At 37.2% G+C, this 19980-nt stretch overlaps 1 protein-coding gene across 2 annotated transcripts in view; it reads right to left on the reverse strand.

Annotated features, from left to right (window-relative positions):
• The window catches only part of RAB31 (RAB31, member RAS oncogene family), a 171251-nt gene extending 162492 nt beyond the window's left edge, over positions 1 to 8759 (reverse strand). For both annotated transcript variants that reach the window (XM_074274945.1, XM_074274952.1), the window contains exon 1: positions 8437 to 8759. In XM_074274945.1, the coding sequence (XP_074131046.1) occupies positions 8437 to 8475 (39 nt within the window). In that variant the 5' untranslated portion in view covers positions 8476 to 8759. The remainder of the gene's footprint in view (positions 1 to 8436) is intronic.
• Between the last annotated feature and the right edge of the window lie 11221 nt (positions 8760 to 19980).

A 19980-nucleotide genomic window follows, 5' to 3' on the forward strand; every position in this document is an offset into this window, starting at 1 on the left:
TTTATTTCAGGAAATCATCAGCTGTAATTGATTAGATTTGTTAGAACCAGAGGGCAAAATAAAGATAGGTAGAATCCATCAATAATCTTCTGAAAAGGGCCTCAAAAGAAAAGCACCAGAAACATCATAGCCAAAATCAAGAGTATTCATATCAAATAAAAAATACATTCAGTAATTAGATGGAATCAGTTCAAGTATTTAGAGACTACAGTATCACACATGCTCTAGATGCTTCTATCATAAATAATAGAAGATTACAAAAAACAAAAAAATATGGACTTACAATCAAAATAATTTGCCCTACAAGATTGAGCAAAATATATAAAGAATTGACTCTAAATTTATAAATCAAGCCAATCTCCAATTGACAAATGGTCAAAGGATATGAACAATTATCAGATGAAGAAATTGAAACTATTTCTAGCCATATGAAAAGATGATAGATATGCAAATTAAGACAACTCTGAGGCACCACTACACACCTCTCAGATTGGCTAGGATGACAGAAAAAGATAATGATGAATGTTGGAGGGGATGTGGGAAAACTGGGACACTGATACATTGTTGATTGAATTGTGAATGAATCCAACCATTCTGGAGAGCAATTTAGAACTATGCTCAAAAAGTTATCAAACTTGTGCATACCCTTTGACCCAGCAGTGTTACTACCAGGCTTATATCCCAAAGAGATTTTAAAGAAGAGATGTGCAAGAATGTTTGTGGCAGCCCTCTTTGTAGTGGCTAGAAACTAGAAAATGAATGGATGCCCATCAATTGGAGAATGGCTGAATAAATTATGGTACATGAATGTTATGGAATATTATTGTTCTATAAGAAATGACCAGCAGGATGATTTCAGAAAGGTCTGGAGAGACTTAAATGAACTCATGCTGAGTGAAATGAGAACTACCAGGAGATCATTATATACTTCAACAATACTATATGAAGTGGCTCTCTTCAAAAATGAGATAAACCAAATCAGTTCCAATTGCTCAGAGAGAACCAGCTACACACCCAGCAAAAGAATTATGGGAAATTAGTGTGGACCACAACATAGCATTTCCACTCCTTCTGTTATTGTCTGCTTGCATTTTTGTTTTCCTTTTCAGCTTATTTTTACCTTATTTCTAAATCCAATTTTTCTTGTGCAGCAAGATAACTGTATGGATATATATATATACATATATATATATATATATATATATATTGTATTTAGCATATACTTTAACATATTTAACATATTTGCTAAATACAATATATATAGATATTGCCATCTGGGGAGGGGGGAGAGGGAAGGAGGGGAAAAATTAGAACAGAAGGTTTTGCAAGGGTCAATGCTGAAAAATTACCCATGAATATGTCTTGTAAATAAAAAGCTAAAAGAAAAAAAGAAAAGACTTGGATAATAATTATTAAATGCAAACAAACACAAGAAGACAGAAAAATTCTAAAAAGATAAATTTATTTGAGAAATTGAAAGGAGCTGCCAGGTCATCTAGAGTTCTAATATAGGAGTAAAAAAACTAAAGTTCTTTGAGAACCAATTTAATATGAATAAAAACCAAGAGGTTCTGGATGAGAAATGTTTCCATTTTGAGGATCTGAAGAGGGAAATTTAGAAGATTTAAAAGAAGTCTATAGGAAGAGACTGAAAAGGAGAAATAGGAGGACTCTACCATTATTAAAAAGGAAGAAGAGAGTAGAACTTACTCTTTTTTTCATAACTAAAAAGGGTGAGAATAATATTCAAATATGGGAGAAGGGGTGGCAGGAAAGGATATTTAGGAGAACCTCATTTTTATCTAAAATAGACAAAGTGAATTGAACTAATGAACACAAAGAATTTATAGAAAAACATCAAACTCAACAGGGAAAAAAGTAAAGAAAGGATAAGCAGATGTCAGGATGAGGGAAGAGAATACCAATGAGGGAAAAAACTTTCTGAAGAGCTGAGGAGTTAGATTCAGGAAAATGTCTCAAATAGACTCAGACAATTGAGACATGGCTGAACAAACTGTGACAAACAAATGTAATTAAACATTATCACTGTTAACAAATGATAAAAGATGATTTCATAGAATCCTCAGAGATAATGAAGGAACAGAACCAGGAGGACAATTTATACAAGAACAGCAACATTGATTTTTTTTTTTAATTATTTTAAAAGCTTTAAGAAATCCAATCAATGCAGTGACTATTTGGAGTATGTGTAAAGAAGCATGTTATTCCAAGCAGCTAGGTAGCACAGTGGATAAAGCACCAGCCCAGAAGTCAGGAGGACCTGAGTTCAAATTTGATCTTAGATACTTAACATTCCCTAGCTGTATGTGACCTTAGGCAAGTCACTTAACCCTAGTTTTCTCAGCTAAAAACAAACAAACTCTAAAAAGCATGTTATTTCCCTCCTGAAAAATGTAAAAGACACAAGATACAGAAAATATTATTTTTGCACACGGTCACATTATACATTCATTTTGCTTGACTATGTATATTTGTTGTAAAGAATTTTCTTTTAGGCAATAAATTTGCAATACTAATGCTAAAAAAAATAAAGGGAGCCACTGAAACAATCTTTAAAATGTACAAAAGAGAATTGAAGGAATTTCAGAAGGAAACTCAGACAAGGACTACTTCTGAAAATAATGTGTAGAATGTGTATATCACATGGCATAAAATGGGGACTCAGAGTAACCTTTAATTTTCCGGTATGTAAGCACTTTGTTCATCTTAAGGCACTAAAAAAGTGATTATGCTATCCATATTCTTTGACCAGCAATCTCATTTTTTAGCATATATAGTAAGAAAGTCTAATCAATTGATCAGCAAGCATTTATTAAGTGCATACTGTGTGTCAGGCTAAATCAAAGAAACAAATGTCCAGGAAATAACAAAATTGTCTATGGTAGCATTCTTTAGGACAGCAAAAGTCTATAAACAAAGTGAGTAATCACTGATTAGGAAATCGCTTTTTAAAAAAACCAAACCAAAAATCCACCAAGATAAATGAATGAAACATATTATTAGTGTATAGTAAGCAATGAAGAATGAGAAATTTAGAGAAACTTCAGATGTATGTGAACTTACACAGAGAAAAATAAGCAGAACCAAGAAAAATATACACAATATATGAATTAAAATATCACTTAAAAAGTAGATGAAGTATGAATAATGAAAAAGCCACTGAAAGTTCCAAAGATAAGATAATGAAACATTATCTCCTTTCTCAAGGCAGAGAGGTAGGTAGGACAGATAGGAAAAGTAAAAAGTAAAGGTTTTTTGCTGGAATGCTTTTACTTAATTATTCATGATTTGTTTTTTGTAATAAATTATTGAATTTCAAGTAATGATTTTATCTGGGGAGATAACAGGAAATGACTAATGTAAAGACAAAAAAGTCAAGAAAAATGCACTAAAAAGTATAAAATAAAAAGTTGGACTAAATGGTCTTTCATTTTTAAACCTTTGAACCTCAGACTGTGTGTCTATAAAGAAGCTTCAAGAATATAAGACTATAGAATGGTGTTCAATAAATAATACTGTGTTAATATCTGTGCTCAGTCTAAATAAGATACAAAGGCATAAAAACATTTAAGTCCAGCCTAGAGAAGGAGGAATATGTTGCCACCCAAGGTAGATGTTTGAAAGGGTGTTATAAGGCTCTACTTGGCAAAAAATAACTTGGACATTGCCTTTCACCCCCTACCTGAACTCTCTCCACTAGAGACCCTCCTATGAGCTAGATAACAAAAATAAACTATGGTCTCCAGAAGGCCACAAAATACGCGTTACTTGGAAGAAAAAGAAGAAATCTGGGAATGTCCTTTAATTCTCTTCCATTCTTCACTATTCCAATGGATTTATGATCTCATTTAATGTGGATAATTTTAATAGAAGAAATTGCAATCCATCCATAAATCCTACAAGTGGCTTTACCTTCCATTCAGGGGCACTTCCTCTTAAGAATGTATCAATGAAGCACAATGTCTATCCAGCATTCTACTCTCTTGCCACATGACTTCTTCTTTTCCAGTATTTATGATTTCTTTTACATTTCTTTCTATACATAATTCATAGAGATGCAGTTTAGAGACAGCATGGTACTACTGTACCATTCTTTATATTTTAAAAATGCTGAATGTGAGGTCAGGGAAAAACTGTTCATATTCTGTACTTGCCACAATGTGTCAATAGGCAGGTCATTTATCCTTCTAAACCCAAGTTTCCTCATCTGCAAAATGGTAATAAAAACACATAATATATACCTTTTGAGGTTATTTATTACAAAAATGCTTTGCAAGTCTTTTTTAAAAGTTTTATCAATATGTTTTGTTTTAAATTACAAACATTTACACATTTCCCTCCCCAAGATAGCTCTCTTTTAATAAATTAAAAGAACGGAGAAAAACTAACAATAGTGACCTCATATGAAAGTCACATCATTTAATGGTGAATAGTCCCTGACAAAGTTTATCCCTTTATCTGTTTTTCATTTTTCATCAATAAAAGCTTACTTAAATAACAGTTTAGGGCTGTTTTAACTATGACATCTTTGTTCTAACAAGTACATGATATAAAAGCAAATTTAGAAAAACTGCCAAGCCAGTCTATTAAGACATAAATCATTTTTTAATTCTTTGCACTATTATTTTGTACTTATCATGTCCAATGATTTCTGACTGCCTTCTCTAAGAAAGTATTCAAAGAAATAGATGTGATCTAAAGAGCTTTTCTTTAATTTCCTGATATGAAAGAATATATTCAATATATTTTTCACTTTTCTTCCCTTGTCCACTTTTGGATTGAAATCACCAAAGTGTTTAATGATTTATTTTGGTAGTCTTATAAAACTCTTGATCAAATTTTGATAATACCTCCTCATCCTTTGCAACAAAATTTGGCATATAATCTGCAATTATTTTCATCTTAATCTTTTTACTGATATTTATCAGGAACACAGAGATGGGAGCTGACAAAATGTATCATGAAACGATTGTTGACTGTGAGAATACAACAAAACATACTCCTTTATTTTCCTCTATAAAGAGACCTATGAGCCACTCATACATTTGGCTGCAACTTCCTTATGTCTTCTAGTTTCATTTATAGGAAAAAAATATATATCAATATTGCTACAACTCAGTTTCTTCAGTAGCCTATTGACTTAGATTTTAGGGCAAGGACCTCAAATTTAAATGATCAACAATTAAGGTTTAGAAAAAGGCTGTAAATTATGTAATCCATGATACTAGCTATTCCATATTACACTGTCATTTGACCATAGAAGCTGATGAAGGAACTAAGAATTAATAGAGTTCCAATTTCCGCTTTTCTTTTGCTTCTTGGGTTGACATGACCAAAGAATCAATCACCTAATGAATGGCCAGCAAACTGGCAATGAGCCTCTCAATCCTCTCAATCCTGGGAAAGCAAACTCAATTGAAATAGAAGCCAACCTTTTCAGTATAGTTAAATTCACTGAAGTTTACGCTTCATATCTTTCAAAAACCCAGGATTATTTCAACATCCTGATGAAACATCAAAGAACTCCCATCATACAAATTAATTTCTCAGATTAACTAAAAATCATCTTAGAATCATAGGTTTGCAAGTGATAAAATTATGGATTGTAATCCTAGAAAGGATCTCTAAAGATTACTTAGTCCAACTCTACAAGTAAGGTATTATTATCCCTATTTATAGATAAGCAACAATATCATACAACAGGAGATGAATAGTACCCAAGCCTTCTAATTAACAAAAGAGAATGAGGTCCTTTGGGAGATAAAAAGCTATAAACCCCAACAGGATCTATAATTCTGTGAGTACTGTATGCATAATTCTAGGCATCATACTTCAAGGGAACTATTATCTAACTAGAACGGGAATTATTCACTTTTTTGTGAGACAGAGACAACTTTAGCAGTTGGTGAAACTTATAAACTCCTCAAATTAATGAAATTTTTAAATTCCTAATTAAAGAAATGCAGTTAAAGTTAAAATTCAAGGTTTTAATTGAACTCAAATTCCAAGATATTTTCTTCTATCCAAGTTCATTGATAACATTCCTGAAATCTATCCACACAACTTTTGGGAATCTGTATAATTAAATTAAGAACCCTTGAACCATAGAGTATCTATAAAAGAAGGCAAATGAGGGCAGAGGGGGCAGGTAGGTGGCACAGTGGATAAAGCTCAGGGCCTGAATCGTCTTCTGGTGTTCAAATCTGACCTTTGATACTTACTAGTTGTATGACCACAAGCAAGTCACTTAATCCTGTTGACCTCAGTTTCCTTCTCTGTCTAGGAGAAGGAAACAGCAAACCAGGATTTTTGCCAAAACAATGCTAAATGGGATTATTTGAAAAGGGCTTTGGAAAGCAAGTCATATGAGGAACAATTGAGATAGGAGAATAAGACTGAATAGGAACTGAATAGGATATAAAATACTTGAATAGCTTTTATGTGAAGGAGCATAGATTTATTTTAGGTTTCCTTTAGAGGGCTGCGCTAACTAGTATATTGGGAAAAGCATTAGATTTAAATCAGAAAACCTGGATTCAAATCTAGGCTGACATTATCCATTTGTTTGATTTCAGACAAGTAATTTTTATCTCTTGAGATCTCAGTTTCCCTATCTGTAAAATGAAAGGTTTGGATTAAATTTTATTTAAGATATTTTCCTGTTCTAAAATCATACAATCCTCTGTCAGAGAGTCACAAAACAGAGTTGTGAAAACTTGGCCTCCTTTATAGCTTTCCCTAAGACCTAGTAATACAATTTAAGTATGTTTCCAATACTTTCAACTACTGAAAGCACCACATTCCTTTTAAGTCCTTGATGGCTTTTCTGAAACTGAAATGATCTCTCAAAAGGAGACATGAAATTCTTGGAATTTATGTCTGGACAATATTAGAATCTCTGGCTAAGAATGAGGAAAAAAAGAACTTACCAATATGCATTTTAATAAGTCACTAGAAATAGACTAGCATGCAAACATAACTTTGCATACCTGAGTGAAAAAGATTGAGGGAGGTCTTTGTTGAGGATGTGGCAAAGGTGACAGAAGAAGAGACTAAACTAAGCGGTACTATCCAGCCTGAGATTCCAGAATTCTCCTCAAAACAGACCAGAGGGCACTACAGTTTTGTAAACACGAGTTTATCTTAATCTTCCTACAAAAGCTACAGGGTGCATAGAGACTTAAAAAGATCATTTCCTCTTATTCACTTCTTGGAAATCTACTGACAGCTCATAGTTAACATTTCTTGGAGGCTAACAAAAATGTGTGTTCCTTTTTGCTTCTTTTGTTGGTGGAGGAAGGCAGTTTTCTCGGAGACATGACAGATCCAGCTAGCAGGAGTCCACAGATGTCAAAAGCTGCTGCATCTTTGCAATAAAGTGTGTGTTGTGGGGGAGGGGGGAAATAGGAAGGAGGGGAAGGGTGGTGCCCAGAATACTGATCTTTTTAAATAACTGGTTTTGAGGTGAGGGGAGTGTTCCGCTAGTGGGAAGAGATCAAGTGGAAAAGCCCCTAGAACTAAACACTCCGGGCGAAGGTCCCGTAGAAACTTTCAGAGTGGGCCCTCCTTGTGAATGACACAGGCCAGCCACTGCGCTGGCTTTTCCATCATTGGCAGCTTAAACAGAGTTCTTCTTTATGCTAAGAAAGAAGAGATTTGAAAAGAAGGGGAAATAGTAGTTGTAGGGGGAAAGGGGGGGGGGGGAGACGAAGACTTTCTCTAGCCTGCAGTTTTATCCACGACACAAAAGACTTCCAGACTAACCTACATACTTTCTTTATTCACCCTCCCCAAACACTGCCGCACTCTTGAGTTTAAAAACATTTAATGGCTATCTTAAGCTTAGGTTGTTGGGGATTTTAAGCAAATAAATAAATAAACGAAATCATTCCCACGGGGATGAAAGAGAATTTCAGGCTACTCAGAAAACTAATTTACTTTCAGCCGGAAGGAAATTATCAAAGGCAATGGAGAAAGCCCCTCCAAGGAGGCTAGGAATAAGGGGGTTGGAGGGAAAATCACTCCAAAAGATGGAAACGGGACTCCCCGGTACCCTCGCCTACATATGGAGGGAGATTCCGGGGGCACTCTCCGCCGGAGGGACCCTCTGGACCCAGGACAGCCCAGCTACAGGAAGCCGGTCCAGGGAAAGTGGCCAAAAGAGGCGGGCAACGCGCCAGGACAGCCCCTGGGCCCTCCTCGTCCCGGGACCCCAGCTGGGACAAGGAGGTGACGAAAGCCAGAAGGGATCTAGGCCCCCAGGCTTACGGGGGACTAGGTGGACGCTGGCGGAGGCATCCCCCCCTCGAAGACAAGGGCGGGGGTCCCCAGGCCACGGCCGCCCCCTCTCGGCTGGAAAAAGCCGGTCCCCTTCGTTCGTTTCCCCTGGCAAGAGCCCCTGGCGCCAGGACTCACCCCGAGAAGACACACTTTCAGCTCCCGTATCGCCATCATCTGCTTGGGGCTGGGACCGGGCAGGGGGCTTGCATTCTCCGGGAGGAATCCCGGGTGTCCCGCGCAGCCTACGCCGCCGCCGCCGCCGGCTCCTCTCTACTGATTGGGCTTTCTCTCTTTCTCTCTTTCTCTCTCTCTCTGTCTCTGTCTTTCTCTCTTAGCCAACCAGGGAGCGGAAACCAGCTGCTGCTATTTCTGGGCAGCCCCAGCCCCAGCCCCAGCGCCGCCACCGCCACTACCACAGCTACCACAGCGGCTGCCGCGGACGATCACATGGCTACAATGCTAATTTTCTCTCCGAGGCTTCGGCAGCACAACTTCTCGGACCCTAAACTCTCATGAGCTCACTAGTCCAGAAACCAGCTAGAAGTCGGTGCTTCTCGCAGGAACGCCCTCCGGGGGTCCACTGGGCACCCCAAATAGAGACCCCCTCAGCTCCTGCACGCGATGCCCTAACTCCCAAAACAGGGCTGCAAGCCTCCGTCTTCCCCCTAGCCCCAAATCTCCACAACTTAACCCCAAGGAGACGCCACTGTGTGTTGTCTACGCAGTCGGAGCCAGCCGAGTGTCAGGTTGGATCCGGTCATTGGGTGAAGATCGGAGCACCTCATTCCGCCACCCGGCCTTCCTTACCTTCCTTGTCTCCCACCCCCACCTCGAAGTCCTCAGTACTAAGCAACTGGGAACTTGTCTTGGGTCCCCCCATCTCTATGAGAGTAGCTAGAGTTTTCACAATCGATCATCGTTGCCATATTGCTTGCTATTTCGTACAATGTTCTCCTGGTTCAGCCGACTTCACTTTGCATCAGTTTACATCAAACTTCCCGAGTTTTTCTGAAATTATCCTGCTTGTCATTTCTCATAGCACAATAGTATTCCATACTTGTTCAGATATTCCCCAATTAATGGGTATCCCCTCAATGTCCGATCCCTTGTCACCACACACACACACACACACACACACACACACACACACACAAAGTCGCTATAAAGTCCGCCATTTAAGTGGACTTTAAAATCCACTTTGGAATCCAAGGAAATACTTCTCCAATGTGGGAGCCCAAAAAATAAAACAATAGGCATCTTGGAGGGTTCGGAGACAGGGAAAATATCCTTGGTCTCAAAGAAAATCCCACAGTCCGAAGTTTCCCAGCTAGTAATTTTGGACTCCAAAGCAGTTATTTTCAGAAAGTATCCTTATCTTTTGTTAACAATAGTTAAAAAAAAAAAAATACCCTTGAAGAAATACTGCTTCCTCTTCTATCTACATGTTGTCTGGGAAGTCTCACAAACTTCTATTAACTGTTTGTAAGAGCGAAGAAATCTGGCAGGAGGAAATGAAGTTACCTAGTTACTAGACATAAAGTAGATGTCATGTAGTCACCACCCACCATCACAACTATGTTTCCACATATTATTCCAGATGAGCCAACTCACTTAAATTTTCTTTTTTTTCTCCTGAGGCTGGGGTTAAGTGACTTGCCCAGGGTCACACAGCTGGGAAGTGTTAAGTGTCTGAGACCAGATTTGAACTCAGGTCCTCCTGAATTCAAGACTGGTGCTCTATCCACTGTGCCACCTAGCTGCCCCCTTCCCTTAAATTTTCTAGCTTGAAAACAAAACGAAATGAACAAAAACAACAACAAATGGCACTGTTCCCCCTAAGGTGTTTGTGGCTCTACCAAAATGATTTTGACATAATGGGTGTTCAGTGCAGAAGATTGGATCTTTTACTGTATAGAGAGTTCTCCTGTGATCACTTTTTCAATCATTTCAGTTGTATCTGTCTCTTTGTAAGTCTATTTGAGGTATTCTTGGCATAGATGCTTTTGGCATTTCCTTCTTCAACTCATTTTTACAGATGAGGAAACTGAGACAAACAGAGAAAAGTGGTTTTGCATATGGCCATATAGTGTATGATGCCCCTTCTATCCACTGTGCCACTTATCTTCCCATCTAATCCACTCCAAGAGCTAATTTGATATTAGGAAAGCAGTCTCTGTTGTTGGTTCATCTGTTATTGAGGAGAAAGGGAGCAAGAAGCTAAACTACTTGCTAAGCATGAGGGGAGTTAGGATAGCTCCCTTAAGAATTTTCTAAAAAATTAATTTAGCTGATCTGAACTGCTTAGCACAATTTAAATTTTCCAAATACAAATATTGGGAAGAAAGAGGAAGTATCCAGGCCTGATCTTGAGGTGACTTTCCTCATTTCAATCCATTGACAATGGGCATTTGTTTAGGTGATTATCAAATGTTCCAAAGTCTGGGCTCTACAAAGAACCCCCTTATCAACCCTTTCTACAAGTTAACTAATATCTGCAAATTTAAATAACCATTTGTAACTAGGTTTGGAAATGACCAGACAATGAAGTACCCATAGGAAAAGTCAGGGACTTCTTAAAGACAATATTCTATTTCCCCATCTTTTGAGTGAGAATTGCCTCTTTATTTCCATTGGCTGTGTAACCAGAACTGACTGCATCTTTTAAAACTACTGGATTAGTATAATTAGGATAAGCATGCTTCTTATAAATTAATTAATAAAGAAGCACTTATTAATGCTTATTATGTAGCAAGTACTATGTTTTAAAAATACAAATAGAAAAAAAAAAAATCCAAAGATAGTCCTTGCCCTGGAGAAGCTTACATTTTAATATTGTCTGTTGACAATAACAGAGTGATGGTTAGGCAGGAGATTTTAGTTTGAAAAGTTACATAGGGGCAACTAGGAGGCGAAGTGGATAGAGCACCAGCCCTGAATTCAGGAGGACCAGAGTTCAAATCTGGTCTCAGACACTTCCTAGCTGTGTGACCCTGGGCAAGTCACTTAACCCCAGCCTAAAAAAAAAAAAAGAAAGAAAAAGAAAAGAAAAGTTACATGAATGGTGAGCGGGGTTATAGGATGGTAGATTAGCACACCCTTACCAGGAAAAATGATAGTTTATCTTATCACAATTTCAGAACTAGAGAGGGATGTGAAGAAAAGGAAGATAAGGGTCTCTTTGAAATAGTGGACCAAGTGAAGCATCAAGACAGTTTCAGTCCAAAGCAGAATCTCCTAAGATGAAAGAAATAAAATCTTCAGGAATTATTTATGATCCAGGAAGCAAGGTTTTCAAGAACATAGTCAGGGAATAGAAAGTTGAGTAAAGCATGGCTGGCATCTTCCAGAAATAGTAGACCAGGTAAAACAGGTAAAGCAATAATATTTACATAATATAAATTGTTCAGTCCATCTCCAATATATCAGTTCCAATTTGCTTCTAATTCTTTATTATCACAAAAAAAGTGATATTATGAATACTTTGGTATATATGTAATCTTTCTCTCTCAGTCCTAAACCTACTCAAGATTTCTGTATTGAAGAGGGTTCCTTAGATTAAAAAAGGGAATTAACAGTTTCATGACTTCTTAAAGAATTCCACATCCTTTTAAATTTAAAACTCTACCTATAAAAAATAAAAATAAAAAATATTTTAAGAAAACTCTACCTATAATGTATTAGTGTGTATTTCATCTCATAGGACCTTCAAAAGTAACTGTCTCTATATGAATGAATAAATAAATGAATAAAGCATTTATTAAGCACTTAGTACATATACTAATCACTGGAGATAGAGAAAATAGAGGAGACAATACATATGGGAGATTTCAGTGAAAAGTCATTTGGAAAATTACCACTTATAGTTTGGTAGCAAACCAATTGCTTCTTCTTTGACATCATTTTCATTGATAAAATCATATCAGTTTATGATGTTGAATCATTTGGGCTCTTTTCTTTTTGGGCCTTCCTCTTTTCTCCCTCTATATCATTATGCTTGATGATCTCATCAACTCCTGTGGATTCAATTATCATCTCTATGCTAATGACTCCCAAATTTACTTATGCAACCATAAATTCCCTACTGACTTCCAGTCTTACATACTGCCTATTGAACAACTCAAACATGATGTCTTTAGATGTTCTTACACTTCCTTCAAAACTCTTCCTCCTTCCAGACTTCCCTATTATTAGTCACCCTCCTCCTAGTCACCCAGGCTCACAACCTGAGTATCATATTCAACTTCTCATGATCTCTCTCACTTCCTATTATTTAATCTGTTTTCAAAACTTGTCAAGTTTAGATTCACAACATGTCTCATATAGGTCCCTTCTCCCTTTTGACATTGCTACCACCCTGGTGCAAGCTCTCATTATACCATGCCTGGATTATCACGATGGTAATGATTAGTCTTCCTGAAACAAGTCCCTTTCTACTTTAGTCTATTCTCCATTCACTTGACAGTGATTTTTCCTAAAGCATAGGTCTGATCATATTGTCTCATCCTCCCTTTCATTAAACTTTAAGAGCCAGAACTTGAAACAAGGTCCTAAGTCAGCGGAATTGATAGAGACAATGGTTATCTAGTTTAACATGGTGCTTAACAGTTCTCTAGTTCAGTACATGTACTTAGTACTTACTATAGTTCTACAAGATTCACACTTTGGATAAGAGACCATATAAGCTGTGACTAGTTCAGCCAGAATCAGAACTGGAAGACAGAGACTGTGATGGTGGTCCTCCTGCCTCCCCCACGGAAACCAAGACAGATTCAGGAGGACCTCAGGAAGCTGGCAGAGGCAGAGAACACAAAGGACTGGAATCAGGAGCTTAAGCTCTCAGAACCAAGGAGAGAGATAGGCCTCTAAGAAAGCTAACTGGGCCACAGGAAAGGAGACAAGACTTGGAAAGAGACAATAAAGGATTTGGGCTTTAACCCCTGGCTGTACTTGTAGTGATTACTAAACTGACATGAAGACTGCTCTCAGAGACCCCAAGAAAACCTCACAAGAGAACATTACATTTAAGAGAGAAAATTACATTAAACCACAATGGCTTTCTATTACCTCTAGAATCAAATATAATATCCTTTAGTATTCATAGCCCTACAGAACCCTCCTTACATCCTTAAATTTTACATCCCATTTTCTTGGATCCAGTAACACTGGATAGCTAACATTCCATCTCTCTATTCTCTTCATTTTTACTAGCCATCCCTTGTATTTGGAATGCTCTTCTTATCTTTGCCTCCTGGACTCCCAGGCTTTTTAAAAATTTCACTTTTTACAGGAAGCCTTTCCCAATTCTTAATTCTAGTGCCTCCCTCTCTTGATTTCCAGTTTATCCCATAGATATTTAAATATTGTCTTCTCCATTTGAACATGAACTCTTAAAAAACAAGGATTCTTTTACCTTTCTTTGTATTTCTTGGACTTGGCACCTAATAGATAAGAGATTCTTAATAAATGTTTATTGATTAATTGGCTGATTTGGCAGTGTCAGAGACTTTGAAGAGAAGAACTTTCTTTTCTGGGTCTTTAGCATCCACTGCTAATAATTGACCATCAGTCATCAGTTGTTGGTGGTGGTGGTGAGGAAGGTTGGACACCTTTTCCATAAAGATTTCTTCCCTCAATAATAGCTTTAGTAACTAGACTAGCAGCAGGTCTGATACTTTGGAGGATACTGCTATTCCCAAAGCTTTTGAGTGCAGGGTCCTTGTCTGTTTTCATCAGGATATGAGACGAAATGGTGGTCAAGATAGTAGTGGTTCATACTGTCTCTTCTCTTCTCGTTCTCTCTGTCTCGCTGTCTCTCGGTCTCCCCTCTCCTCTCCTTTTTTTCTGTCTTCCTCTATTTCTCTGTCTGTTTCTATCTCTCTATGCCTTTGCTGTTTCAAATAAACTGGCTTCCCTCCCTTCACATTCATAGTCATCTCTCATGTTCTGCAGATATGACAGACACTGGCTGCAGCTACAATTGCACTGCTGGTGATCACCCTCTACCTCAATCTCTATCTTCTTTACTTCTTATTTTCCAAATGGTGGTTATGCTCTGTGATCATCTTTACCAAAATAAGTGTGAAATGATACCTCTGAGTGTTTTGGGCCATTTGTCTTCCTATGGTTATTGATAGTAGGCACTTATTCATTTGAAAATTGTTTATATTTTCTGACCACATCTATAGGGAAATGGCTTATAATCGTATCTCTGTCAATTTCCTATGTGTCTCTTAAAATAGATTTTTAATTCTTACTTTTTCTTTGTACACCACCTAGATTTCTCCCTATTATTCCTTCCCATAATTTTCCTATTGAACTATCTCTTATAACAATGTTTTTTAGAAAAGGAAGTAAAGGGTAGGGAGGAGAATTTAAGCACCAATCCATATATCACAAAAAAAAGTCTGCCATATTCAATGATTCACATCTATGGACTTCCCCCTACTCACCCACCCTATCTCTGCAAAGGAGTGAGTAGAAGTGTCTTCTAGCTCTTCTTTGGACCAAGTTTGTTCTTTTTACATTTTTGGAATATTCATTTTTTATTGTTTCATAGTTATTTTTTTTTCAACTTATATCTTTATAGTATATCTTTTCTCAATATCACAGGCCTGTTTGTTATTGAACTTATCAACATAATGTATGAAAAGAAAATGACAAGCTTGGTTTCTTCAAGTTTATGTCTGCTAAGTCCCAATTAACCTTCCTGACTTAACAAAACAAAGGACCTGAGGTAACGAAAGAGTTATAGCAACATAGCCTGTCGCTTTGCCTGTTTAAGTCAACCTGTTGTGACAAATACTTGGTCATAATGCTTGCTTCACTCCAACCCTAGCTTGTATCCTTCCACCTTTTCCCCTGTGATCTAAACTAAGTCTCCCTTGAGACAAATACTTTTGTTGAATGAGAATGTTTAGGTTAGGACAAGCCTAACATTGAACTTAACAAGGTCCAACATTCTGCACCACAATTCACCTTCATCACTCACATCTTGCCTCTCTTCTCTTTATGATGACTTAATGTATTAGATACCTGTGCTTGCTTCAAGGGTGCATCCATGACATTTTGTTGCATTTAGGTAAATAGAAGACAGCCTTGGTGATGAGAAGGCACAAGTAGAAAGTGACCATTGTAGTTACTGTTTGTGACCCCTTACCTTACTTCTATTCAAGCTATATCTTCTCAGTAAATTTCTCTTTGTAAAAGCTAATTAACATCAATTGGTTAAACGAAACTGGAAATCATTGAAGAAATGTGAGAGATAATAATCAATTTCAAAGGACCCATGGAAAAAAAATGCTATTTATCTCTAAAGGTAAAACAAATGAATTCTTAATGCAGTTTGAAGTTTGTCTTTTTAAAAAAACTTATTTTTCTTTGTTTTCTTTCATAATGGCTAATAAAGAAATATGTTTTACATGATTTCACATGAATAATCAATAGTATATTGTTTTCTCAAGGGCTGGAGAAGGGAGAAGGAGGGGAGAGAGTTTGGAACTCCAAATTTTTTAAAAATGGATGTTAAAAAAACTTTAATATTTAACATTTTTAATTGGCAAATGATGAAATAGATACAAATATATTTTAAATTTGTTAAAAGATATCTTTATAACCCCTCAGGAGTACTCATAGAATCCTAAGGGGCAAGGAGGATATAGCCTTGCTCGGGGGTCCAACTCTTTTCTAAGAGAAGATGAGATAAAGATAATTGATATAAAGACTTTATTGGGAGAATAATACTTTTAAAATTTGTAATATATATTACAGAGTTGTTATGAGGGAAATTCCATTCCAGAACAGATATTGTCCTTAAATATATTCCCCAGGACCCTCTCATTCCCTAAAAACAAACAGAACTCGAGTTTCTTCAGCACAATTGTTAGGCAATCCTAAAATTATAAACATCTACCTAAGTTGCATTGTCTCACAGTTAGAGAGAGGGAGAGCAATGCAGAGAAGACCAAAGACAAAAGTCAGACCCTGAAGGAGCCATATAAGAAGAGATTGGTTATCTCTTGGGAGGATCAACTCTGACTCTTTTCAAAAGGAAAGAGAGTGGAAAAAATGAGTAATGGCCAAACAAATTTGCCTTCCATAAAAGTTACCTGCTAGTTATTTTGAAAAGAAAGCATCACTGTTAAAGAATTAAGGCTAACATAGTAAAGTATAATTACTTAGTAAATTTAGCAGTACTTCTTTAACCCTTCAGAGTCCAAAGCCTTCAATAGAATCTTAATAACAGGCAAACAGAGGGAAGGAGTTTTAGCTTTTTAAAAGTAAACCTTCCTTTATATGGGAACTGAAAACTCCACATTTATAGAGAAGTTAGAGGGAACTGATCTCCTTATCCTCCCACTCTTTCTTGAGAAGAAACTGGCTATTATATATCTGTAGTGTTATGTAGTTTTCTGGGAGTGGTCTGATCTGAGCAGTTTAGGTTTAGTATTGGAACAAAAGGAGACACTTTTAGGCTATTCAACAGTTAACAAAATAGAGGTTTACTTGGTCATGGTAGGAGGATATTCAAACAAGAATAATCAGTGAGAACATCTCAAGTTGATCCAGCTAAACAGGACTCCCTGATAGAACACACTCCCCCAGGTTCACACTGGTGCTTTGTACTCATGTAAAGTCAATAGTCTGAGTCCTTGGTTCCTGAGCCAGCCAAATCTGGAGAAATATCTCAATAAAGTTTAAGCAAAAAAAAAAAAGCCAAAACTACATGACTGAAGGTGGAGTTGGGGGTGGGGGTTGTTTAATATTTTGCTCCTACTATACTGTGATGTCAAAGCTTTGCAGTTCAGAGTGGATCTCTCAATGTTAAAAGGTAACTAACCATTTAGCAGAAGCAATAACAGGAACATCAATGACACTTCCTTCCTAATTACTGATTCTCATCATAGGTCATGGGGAATTGCCCTATAAGGTAATCCAGGTAAAATGCAAAATTTTTGCCCCATGAAAGGCCTTTGAAGAACTTTGCTGTTGGCTGCTTAAACACTTTCACCTCTCCCTTGTTGCCATAAGTCAAGTTCACTCCCAATAATACCATCCCTTTATCTTCTAAGCCTTCTCTAGGGAGGAGGTATATCATAATCACCAGGTGTTATACTGGCAACAACATAAAATGGCTATTTAGTTTTACTTTACAATAATCAAAGAACTATAATCGGGCTTCCTTTTGTCATTGCTCATGCCAGTGCCCATTCTTTTGCCACTGAGCTGCTGCTGCTGCTGCTGCTGCTGTGAGGGTCCATGTCTCTTGATGCTGTTCACTGCTGCTGCTGTCTGCATCTCTGCCCTTGAGCCAGAAGCTGAAGACCACACTGCTGACAGTACTGACTGTGGATCTACAACAGCCACCACTAAGGTGATTCTGCCCTAAGTTCTTCCATGTGGCTATGTTGGAACAAAGTGTTAACTGAGCACTTCTAGCCTGCCTCCACTCTATGGCAAGTTTGACTATAGAATTTATAAAGAAGGTGGCGAGGGGTCTGAGCTGCCACTGCCCTCCTGTGTTCATACTTCTCTAGGCCAGTACATCTGCTCCATTTCCCACACATAAGCAGTATCCTTTTCTATTAAGATAAAGGGGAAGTGTTTTGGCCCCTCAGTAGAGAGTTACAATTCACACAAAATTTAGATTTATGCAACAAACTACTTGATGTCAGTTAACTAAATGGGGGTGTAATTGGTACATTTGATTATATCCCTAATTTAATAAATGTCTCTGAGCTCTTGGGAGAAATTTAGCATTGTCTTTTAAAGCACTTTCCTAATGGCTGGCACTAAAAAATCAGAACAAAATCCTTGTGGAAAAATTATGGTTGGTCTCTCAAATTTCAAATTTAAGAAACAAACAGAATTCAGTTTCTTCAGCACAGTTGTTAAACATCTTACAATTCCACAGATCTGCTTTAGTTTGCATTGTCTCACAGTTGGAGTCCCTTATGCTACGTTTTAATGTTAGTTATGTCCATATGTAATTATAGGACTGAGAATGGTTGTCATTTCCAAAAAAAATCCAAAACCAAATATTTTACATAAGCATAACTCCATCTAATGTGACTCAAATGATGGTCAAATGAGATAATAAAAGAGCTTGTTTGCAGTCTAGTAGGAGATTAGTAAAAGCTTGCTCTCTTTTACTCCCTTTCCTTAAGGCTAGGAGGGATCTTTTTTCAAAGAGGACTCCCTAGAGACAGTTAGATGATAAAATTAACAACAAAAAAGCACCCATTTTCTGCAAGGACTGAGCAGGAGTTATGAGTTTGTCCTTGTCTAATTATAGACCTCATTCTTCATCTTCCCAAATTCAGTATTTCTAGGCTGCTACAGAAGGCAAACTGCATTCTGAAAAGATCACTTAGGAAAATTGGGAAGAAGCTTAAATTTCTAAGCTGCAGGCCGAACAAAAATAGAGGGCCTAGAATACAATAATCTCTTCAAAGTATAGTTTTTTAAGGGCACAGTATGTTCTCTTCTTGACAAAAGAATGCAGGCAAATTTACTCTCATCTCACAGGAATGGGGATACTTCATAGTAAGGAATCACCATTTTTATAGGCATCTCCAAAAATTGCAGCCAGAAGCCACAAAGCCAATTTCCTTTCTTTGCACTGCCCAGCCCCTCTCTTCAAGAAGCTCATTATGTTCCAAGACTAAACCAAGGGTTCAGGGCTGAACCTTTTTTTCAGGCTAATGTCTGGAAGTTTTAGTCACAAGAAGGAGGATATTCAATAAGAAACTGCATAGAAGACATGTCAACTTGATTCAACTGAGCCAGACTCCAATTACTCATTGTAATACTCCAGCCAAACCTCAAAGCACCAAGGACCCCCCAAGTCTTAGTTCGCGTTTTTGTCCTCAGAGAATAAGGAAGTCAATAACCTGAGGACTTAGTCCCCAGAGAAAACTGTTAGGTGTAAGAGAGGTCAGGTTTCTAAAGATACCAAAAAAGGATGAAGAAACAGGTGAAGTATCTTGTTAAACTATCTTCAACAAATCATTGTGTAAGTCAAGGAACTGGTTAAACAACAAAGTTACTGAAAAAGAGACCCAGGCTTAAATCAGCCCAAACGGGCTAGGGTCGATGATAGGACACAAGACTTAAAACACACGGAATAAAAAGGATTATAAATCAATCAATTGTAACTCTTATTGTAAATAGGACCTAATTGTAATTCAGATTATAAATTCGACCAATTGTAACTAACTCTGTAAATCTGACCATTCTGAACCTCAAAGGGAAGGATAAGAAATTGGAGAATTGAGTAAAGGATTTTTCTGGTTCTAACACTACTAGCCTGCAACCAGGGAAGCAGTGGTCAGTGGCAGCTCTTTCTAACTTACTCCCAATCCTCCAAAGTTCCACAGAGTCTTTTGATTAAAACTAAGTCTGGGAGGAATTTCTCAAAAATCTTTTAAGATAAAACTAACCTAACCTACATGGGGGAAGGGGTTCAGATATTGCTTCTATCACATATGGATTGTAGAAAGCTAAACCAAAGAGGAAAAATAATGAAATAATAATTATTAATTATTATTATTTAAGAATAGTAATTATGATGATGATGATGACATAATAATTTGCAAAGACCCAAACATAATGAAAGTAATAATACAATCATAAGCTAATAATAGTCAAATATCCAGGTAGGACAAGACATTTCTTTTTTTC

This window comes from Sminthopsis crassicaudata, chromosome 1 (assembly GCF_048593235.1).
Source record: "Sminthopsis crassicaudata isolate SCR6 chromosome 1, ASM4859323v1, whole genome shotgun sequence".
NCBI classification, from domain to species: domain Eukaryota; kingdom Metazoa; phylum Chordata; class Mammalia; order Dasyuromorphia; family Dasyuridae; genus Sminthopsis; species Sminthopsis crassicaudata.